At 32.0% G+C, this 9,385-nt stretch overlaps 1 protein-coding gene across 2 annotated transcripts; it reads right to left on the bottom strand.

Annotated features, from left to right (window-relative positions):
* Positions 1-3,513: 3,513 nt before the first annotated feature.
* LOC103414463 (two-component response regulator ARR11-like) lies at positions 3,514-5,286 on the bottom strand. Of its 2 annotated transcripts, none has more exons than XM_008352842.4 (3): positions 4,951-5,286; positions 3,924-4,076; positions 3,514-3,825 (listed from the first exon to the last, which is right to left on the bottom strand). In XM_008352842.4, the coding sequence occupies exons 1-3, from the start codon at positions 5,075-5,077 to the stop codon at positions 3,689-3,691; spliced, it is 417 nt and encodes a 138-aa protein (XP_008351064.1). In that variant the 5' UTR covers positions 5,078-5,286; the 3' UTR covers positions 3,514-3,688. The 2 variants fall into 2 exon arrangements, with proteins under 2 accessions (XP_008351064.1, XP_028954523.1); XM_029098690.2 differs by having other exon boundaries at positions 3,955-4,076; positions 4,951-5,203.
* Between the last annotated feature and the right edge of the window lie 4,099 nt (positions 5,287-9,385).

Genomic DNA, 9,385 nt, shown 5'->3' with positions numbered 1-9,385 from the left:
ATCTATATTAAGGGGAAAGGGGGGTGGGTTACTAATAATGTAATTCAATCAATTATTCATTAAATATTTTTTTTTCTCTTTTCTTATTATAAAATTTATAGAGACCAATTTTATTATATGAATTCAACTGGTTTAATTGGTTTATAAGAGGTTTCTTTTAGTATGATCTAAAATTATTCATTTACTTAAAATATTTAATTTTTTTTTTATTAAATTTACGTATATAAATACATTTAAAATATATAAATCGCACATAGCATGTCGTAATTTAAAAAATATCACATGCACGCGCTAAAGGCTAGTTATTGATGATTATAGAGATGGTGGACCAGAGGAATAGAGGATGGATTGTATGCATCCAATACAGAAAAGGAAGGCATGAAGGCATCATCTTCATACTTTTTCGAAGTTGAGAAAAGCTGGAAACAAGTTGGTCCAAAGGGCATATCAGAAAGGAAAAGATATTTCGCTGTAAGCAAAAGCAAAAGCAAAAGCCAATTTTAAAAGCAAAAGAGGATATTTAATCTTGCTTCCTTTTCTTTCACTAAAGATGCTTTTCACAATGGACAAGAATTGTCTGTCCTCTTACTCCTTATGTCCTTGCTCTTCTGTTTTGTGTGATCACGGTTAAGTTACGTTAACATTTTATATTATTTTTTTATAAAAATAATAAGATAAAAATGAATAGTAATATAAAATGTTGATGTGGCTTAACCGTGACCACACAAACAGAAGGGCACGAGAAGTGGAAGGACAGACAATCGTTGTCTATTCATAATCGTCCAGGTTTCCGGTTACGTTTTTAATTGTTTACTATTATGATGGAAGCCTTTAAGGGAATGGATCCTCATTTAAATAAAAAAAAAAAAGACACTCTCTTGACCGTTAGATCTAACTTTAATGAAATTATATTGTTGAGATTCTGTGGCCTGTGATTTAATCTCAACCACATAATTTCATTAAAGCCAGATCTAACGGTCTAAAGGATGTCCCTTTTTTTTTTTGAAAAATGAAGATCCATTTCCTTAAAGAGCCTGTTATTATGATTATATAAGCTTCGACAAATTGTTAATTACATCTCTCACGTAGGGTGAGCTTCATACTAAATATATCATATTTATGGGTAGTTAACATATTTTTCTACCTTACAATTAACCGCGATATTTTTATGTAACACGAAGTTTTGATAATGTTGCCTTGATGCGTTGACTTAATAGTTATCAATATGCGGTTGATATGATTGTTAAAATATCGTCGATAAACTTCATTGCATATTTAGTTGTAATACGTTATGTAAATATGTACATGTATTTAGAGTGAGCATGGTTGAGTTGAGTTGAGTTCGATTAAGTTTATGCCTCAAATCACAACTGAATCAACGTTAGCATCACAATTTGGTTTGGTGTAGTTCAAGAATTAAACTGGCACAACGCAACTAAATTTTCTTACATGTGTGGAAGTTATCGTAAATTGCCACTTAGTACTACGGTATAGTAGTATTTCTTTTCATTTGTAAGTAAGAGATCTTAGGTTCGATTCTTACTACAGGTGAATTTGAACCACATTATTGCTAGTCCATTGTGAGGTTAAGTACATCCTCTTTTTTTAATATTGTTTGTTAAAAAAAAAAGTTGTCGTAAATTAAATATTGGACGGTTTATTAAAAGGTCAAATGAAACCAAATTAATTGATTGTGGTTTGGTTCAATTGGTTTAAGATTATACTGTTTATTTTTTTTTTTGGAAGACAGTTTAAGATTATACTTTCTTAGTTGAAATTCGAATCAAATAATGGAATTCAAGTGGTTTTTTGTCCGCTGCTAATATTATCACCTATGTTCTTATACAGATGAATTTTATCCCTCCTAGGGTTTGTCTTGGGTACGAAACAGTTAGCAGGCGTCTTCATTTTCTCCCAAAATTTGTATCCGCACCGTTAAATGTAACGAGTAAAATCTCAACGACACAATTATCGTAACATTAAAAGCTATGTAGTAGTAAAGATTATAATACACGTGATTTTTTCAAGTATCTAATTAATTTTCTTTTGACATATAGTGTATCGAGTCGTGTTCTCGGTATATTAAAAAATATTTCCTTCTAAAGAGATGTTCCACTTGGATTTTCCATAACTTCTTTTCTTTCTTTTTCCCTTTTTTCTTTCTTTTTGTTTCTGTTAGACAAAAGGTTTCACTTGGCAAAAAATGAGAAAGAAAGAGTCATGGATCATTAAAACCCATATGCCATAATAATTTGCTTTAAAATGAATATATTACAATAGGGGGAAAACCAATGCAATTATTTTATTATATTATGTTTCGTGTGAAGACTTAAACTAAAGTACACAATGACTATGTCATACAGTTTAGGACCAAATTTGCCGTATTCAAATTTAAGATATTCACGTATAATTTACAAATGACTAAGAATATCAGTACATTATACTAAACTCATTATATCGAATATAAGACATTTTCCTTACAAATAACAATTGCACTATAATATAAAACGACAAACCAACAATAATAATTTAAGTATAAAAAACCCACAAGAATAAAATATGATTCGACCCCCTTTCTTTTTAGTTTTCTAATGATGGATAGTGGACCCTAATTCTAGAGATTAATTGACCAAGTTTTAAGGAATTTATTTGTATATATTCACAATAATACTTTAATAATGCCAAGTTTTATATTGCTTTTCCAAATGGGTTTCTCCACCTGATATGTTTCAGTACATGGATAAGCCTCCAAATGTGGACCCTTTGATCTAGTGGCATCAGATGATTGCAGATGAGATGAACCACTCTCACACACACAAATAAAAACCCACCATAATAACACACACATAAATTTGCATACAAATATTTCTATACCAAATTTTTTCTAAAATTTCGAAAAGAGTTCGAACTAAATAAAGAAGGAAACTACATTATTCTCGTCAATCTAGTTAAACTTAAAAATAAGGCTCAAAGTGGATATGATTTGTTAGTCCAGCATCACTCAGTAGTCAGTACCCATTGTCTATTTAATTGGAATGGATATCATATTGAGTCATACATATATATGGTTCGTTTGAAAATGTTTTTAAAATGATTAAAAACACTTTTAATAAAAATGTTGGATTCTAAAAGCACTTGAAGTACTTTAAGCATCAGTCATGAGTTTTTTTTGCAGAAAACACTTCAATTGTTTTTTCAAAATTCACTTGTATTATTACGGATTTATTCCAAAACTATTTTAACCAAAAACGCCTTTAGTCTTTTGAAAAATACTTTAAAAAAAACTCGTATATTTATACTAATTTTTTTTTGCAAAAAATGTAATTATATTGAGCTGGATACTAAAATGTTGCTCCTTGTGACGTATATTTATACTAATTCTGTTATATGATGATATTATACTCTAAGTTGTCTGAGACTTAGCTCAACTCACATAATCAGTTAGTTTTATGTATCAAACTCGTCAGTTAAATAAGTTGAAAAAAATATGAAACTGTAAACTTGTAGCGCAGATAAATAAATATTATATTTATTGCTTTCCTATAAGATTGTTTGGGTTATTATTAGATTGATATAAAGAGAACACAAATGGTGAATATTGTTTTTGGTGTCACCAAGCTTAAACAAAAATATTTGGATAAAAAATGCTCTCAAAACAAAAAACTTCAAAGAGTAAAATCTCAACGACTTAATGTATCTTCTTTCTAAAGACATGCTGCCATATATTGCGCAGTTCTTTCATTCTTATCGGCTTAAGAAGATAATCACATGCTCCATGTTGAACTCCTTTCATAACCCTACTCGCTTCTCCATCAACAGACATCACTGCACAGGTAAAACGGATATGATATGTCAGAATTAAGTGGTGACAGACGTTTTTCTTTTGAAGACAAAGCTTTATTGGTCAACGGCAGAGTACTGACTAATAACTGGAAGATCCATCTCAAGTCCTACATGCTCAAGAAGTCTAAAACCATCCATGTCAGGCATGTTCACATCACTGATAACAATGTCATATCCATCTTTCTTTTGGCGAAGCAAGTGCAAAGCATCTCTTGCCAAACCACATGTAGTCACTGAAACACAGACAAAAAAGGGAGGGAAAAAACTTCAGAAATAATGAAAATTAATGGATGCTGTTATCATTCGACAGCTGATTATATTATCAGACTGGCCAAAGCATCGTGTCTGACAGTCGGACAAAAATAAAATCCTGTAAGACAAACGGATTTCCTTTTCTATATGAATAATGGAAGACTTCTATACTTGTTTAGATCATATACAAGTAATCATACATGAGAATATCCCCCAACATAACCAAAGTAACTACTTCAGTTCCCCATATGAAGTACCACGAAAATTTATTGAGCAAGGATCATAAATAGACTAAAAATGGTCTTTGATTAGTGTAGTTGAAACAAACATCAAAAAGAAAAGGAAATAATTCTATAAGTACACTACCAGAGGCACCAAAGAATACTCCAGTTATCTGAAATCAAACACCTTTACGTGTTTATATTCGATACAGAATAAAGTATTTGCCATTTGATTAAACTAACTAATTAACGGAAACACATTATCATTATCCTCCTGCATAGCAGCCTGTAAAGACAATCAAATACTCTATCTCAAGTAAACCCTGATCATTCTGCTTATCCGTTTACTTAAATCAAAAAATCGATAACTAAACTGCTGCTTCTGGGAAGATTAAAAATCCTTGCTTACAACAAACACAGTGGTTAAATTACCAAATATGATCAAAATTCCACTAATAAGTAAGAACCACCAAAATTAACCCACAACTCAAAAAATCCATCTCCAAAAACACCAAAACATTCAGGAAAACTATAAATTTCCAGAAAATAGAGAAGAAAAAAACAACAAAGTTGGAACTTTAAAGAGTGATCGAAACAGAGGAACAGTGAGAAAACTGAGATAGCGTGAAATAACCTTCGTAGGAGCACTTCTTGAGCATCTTTTCTAAGATCTTAAGCCAAGTGGGATCGTCGTCGACGACGAGGACCCGGAGGCCAGCAGGAAAAGTATCGTTTCGGGGAGAAGAGAAGCTACTCTCCATTGGGAAAAAGTTAAAGGAAGGAGGAAGAGTTAAGATTGAAGTGGGAGGGGTAGCGTGGGGACTTACAGCTCGAATGAGATTATATAGCTTCGGAGTGTCTCCAAAATTTTAAAAAATGGCTTCTTTGGATTTTTTGACGAGAGGGAACCAACGAATATTTGGCGCCGGATAACTTAACGGTCAGGTGGTTCACGTTAGTTTCTCTCACTTTTTTGGATTAGGAAAGTTGATACAAGTTACAGTAAATATCATATTTTTGTACCATATTTTTATTATACAAGGTGGCATTTGATGTGGATAGTCACATCATTTGAATTAATCAGATTTTTAAATTTAGTTCATTATTTAATAAACTAATAATTAAGAAAAACTAGTTAATTAAATGATGATTATGGTATACGAGAAGTCTTTCTCTTTCTTTTCCTTGGGTTTTGCAAATTTTTCAAATGATGTGGCTATTCACATCAAATGCCACCTAAAGTGATATAGAAATGTGGTATAAAAACATGGTATGAATAGCATTACTCTATAATTTACAAGTTTTTAACCCAATATTAAGAATACTCTAATTTATTAAAATAAGTCTAATTCTTTAAGTTTAGGCCTTATTTTATTGGGAACTTTAACAAAAAGCTCCCGGTATTATTATTTTAACGAAAAATCACATTTTTACCCTAAAAAGACAATCCTGGTACTATTCATTTTATCATTTATTTTGTCCTTATCATTAAAACTCAAAGTTTTCAAGTATTTTTCATTAGTTTTCCTTATTTTATCGTCAATAATTATCTCTTTAATGATTAAAATTTATTAGACAAATTAAATTTTTTTCTAATTATCTCTTTAATTATTTCTTCTTCTTTTTTTCATGTTATTTTTGTTTTTCCTACTACTCTAAAATTTTATAATCAACTTATACCATAAGTTAATTGTATTCATCTACCTATATGACAATTCTTTTTTATAATCAACCAATCACATATTAATTTGTCTTGCTCGTAAGTATACTATGTTTTTGTACATTTTAGTAAGGTTTCATATCTCTGTTATATGTATAATATACATTCGTATATTTGTTATTGGAGCTATGGTCGTATGTTCTGTGGATGGATTTGTATTACTATATTAGTTTTTTTGTTAAAAGATATTAAGCAGATTTATTGAAATTAGAAGATTTTAATTAATCTCTAATATTTTTACAAAATATAATATGAGTATAAAAAAAATAAAAATAGAGAAAAGATAATAATGGACTTAACCTAATTGATTTTTTGGATCCAGATCTAAATGTCCCAAAAATAGAGATGGCAACGGTTCAAATTTGGGGACGGAAATACTATATCCATCCGCATAACCACGAAAACTAATTATATTCATAACCGCAAATTAATCATCGGGTATTATCCATAACCATACTCACTGGGTAACGGATTCTCCATCGGTTAACGGTTATATTCATCTTTGTCAATAAAAAAATATATTCATTCAATTGATGCATGATAATTTAGTAAATATTAATTTTATCATTAAATATTTGATGTATAAATTGATTTAATGAATGGATGTTGTGAAGCATAAAAATTAAAGCTAAACATTGATAATGTTGGTTTGATCTTTGATATCTCCCATAAGTGTCATTGAATTCTCATAGATTTGGATTCATATTAAAACTTTTGAACTTTTCTACAAAATGCACCTCACGCAATGCAATTTTTATATTCTCAAGGTAATGGATTCGGTGAATAATAAATAAATAAATAAATATATATATATATTTATTTTTTAATACTTTAGTATTATATATAATATATATTATTTGGTTCGGATTTGGGATGGATACGGTTTGGGGACCCCTATAACCATATCCAAAACCATAACCGAATAATAATCACGGTTTTTCCCCATACCCAAATTTTCATACCCAAATCCAATTCATTCGGACGGTTATCCACGGTTATCGAGTTTAATGGGTAGAATTGTCATCCCAAACCAAAAAATATAGAGAGAGAAAAATGAGCAAATAGAATGGGTTGCAAATAATAATAATAATAATAATAATCAAAACAATTGGAGGACATTAGCGTATATTAAAAAAGCATGAGTCTTCCTGACCACCGGAAATGGTGGATAACCGTAGCTTGGCAGCAGTTGTTCCCCTTTTTTAAAAACAAAAAAGCGTGTATTAAAGGAAGTTAAGGACCACTAGGTCGTGGTTTATATGGTATGTATTATATTTAAATGTCTCATACTAAATAAAATCAGTTACATGCATTTAATTAACAATAAAAATTGAGGAATATCAAGGAAGTACTCAAAAGTAGTTTATATATTGTCTAATTTCTGCTTAGTGTTTCCCAATAGAACGTGTGACAAAGTTTGAATCAAAATAAAATCGGAGGGCACTAGGCACGAAAATTTGGTTCATCAACCATCTATTGTCAGTTATGATTCTGTATATAGCTGAAACATAAACAAGTTTCACCATTGGTATCCAAAAAGAATATGGGAAAGTGAGAAAAGTATGGTAACTTCGAAAAATTGGGGGTAGAATCTTAGGTTTACCAGATAAAAGAAGTAGAATCTGAAGGTGGGCATGGTGGTGTATGCTTTGTGAAAAAATGCTTGAATGAACAAGGGCATCTTGTAAAGGACACAGGTAGCTTATAATAACCATAGTAGTTGGTTAGTTGGTTATACAGTTGTAACTGTTGGTTAGACAGTTGTAAGGTTGTTAAGTAGTATTGGGTTGTTAGAAAGATAAAGAATATGAGAAGGGTAGTATTGTACTTTTGTAATGGTTAGTTTTCTCTACATAAACGAAATGTGTAAGGCATTTGGAGGGATCTTTTCATCTTCCAAAACATATATTGAAAAGTTCATCATTCTCTGTAGCTTCTTTCTTCTTCCAGTTTTTACAAGCTATTTCTTTCTTCCTCTTTGTTAATATGGTATCATCGCCGGTGTGCGTTAGTCACCGATTGTGATCCTGGTGTGCTCCGCTGCTGTTCGTCGCTTCATTGGGGGTTCGGTTTGGTGGATGTTCGTTGCTTCATTGGTGTGCGATTGGAGCAAGATTGGTTTTCTTTTCGATTTCGGTTCAGGTGGTTTATGGTTCTTTCGTTTTTTCAGTTTAAGCAGAGTAATGATTTGATAGAGTTGGGTTCTTTTGTTGATTTGTATATGTTGATTTGCTGCGATAATTAGAACGCATTGTTTTTGCTGGAAGTGTCATTCTTTCATGCATTCAAGAAGGTGTCATTCCTTCTAAGTCAAGAAGTTGTGAGTTCAAGAAAGTGTTAGTCTTTCTTCTCAGAGTGTCAGTCTCTGTGCATAATCTCAATTGGTAATTAGTTGTTGTTGCTTGAAGATAATCATGGGTAGTCCAAATTTTAAAGTCGATGGAATCTTGGGTATGCTTACTATCAAACTAAGAGATGATAATTTTGCCAAATGGGCATTTCAATTTCAGTCTGTTTTGAGGGGGTATAAGTTGTTTGGTCATTTCGATGGCACAACGGTGTGTCCATCAAAGTATGTGGTTAATCCAGAGGCTGGGGTTACAAAGGAGATTACTGAGGCGTTTATGGATTGGGAGTCTACAGATATGGCGTTGCTTAGTTTACTTCTTGCCACTTTAACTGATGATGCAATGGAGTATGTTCTTGGTTGTAGGACTGCTCATGAGGCGTGGGTCAATTTGGTTGATAGATATGCATCTGTTTCTAAGTCTCGGGTCAACCATCTCAAAACTGAGTTACATACCATTCAAAAAGGATCTGATACAATTGATAAGTATCTCTTGAAGTTGAAAGGTATTAGGGATCAACTCACTGCTGCAGGTGAATCTGTATCTGACAATGATGTCATAATTGCTGGGCTTGCTGGGTTGCCAAAGGAATATGGGACTATTCGTACAGTCATTTTGGCCAGAGAGTCATCTATTTCTTTAAAAGAATTTCGAGCACAATTATTGGGGGCAGAAAGGGAGATTGAAGGAGAGATTAATGCTTTGTCTCAGAATTTGTCTGCGTTATATGTTCAAGGTTCGAGTTTAAGCACTGGTTCAAGTTCTGCTTCATCTTCAAATTCTCAGGCTCATAATCATATTCCTGCCAGTACTGCGGGAACAATTACTGCGGTGCCATATGGTTCTACTTCTCAGGGTCCTCAAACTGCAGGACATCAGTCTTTGCCTTTACCACCATTTCAATACCCTGTTTATCCTGTTCCTTCACACTATCCAGCAGGTTATCTTTCACCATCACAATCTCTTATGTATCCTGGTGAGTCGTATGGATATGGTTTTAT

The sequence above is a fragment of the Malus domestica genome, chromosome 13 (assembly GCF_042453785.1).
Source record: "Malus domestica chromosome 13, GDT2T_hap1".
In the NCBI taxonomy this organism is placed as follows: Eukaryota; Viridiplantae; Streptophyta; class Magnoliopsida; order Rosales; family Rosaceae; genus Malus; species Malus domestica.
This window is presented reverse-complemented; position numbering and strand designations above follow the sequence as displayed.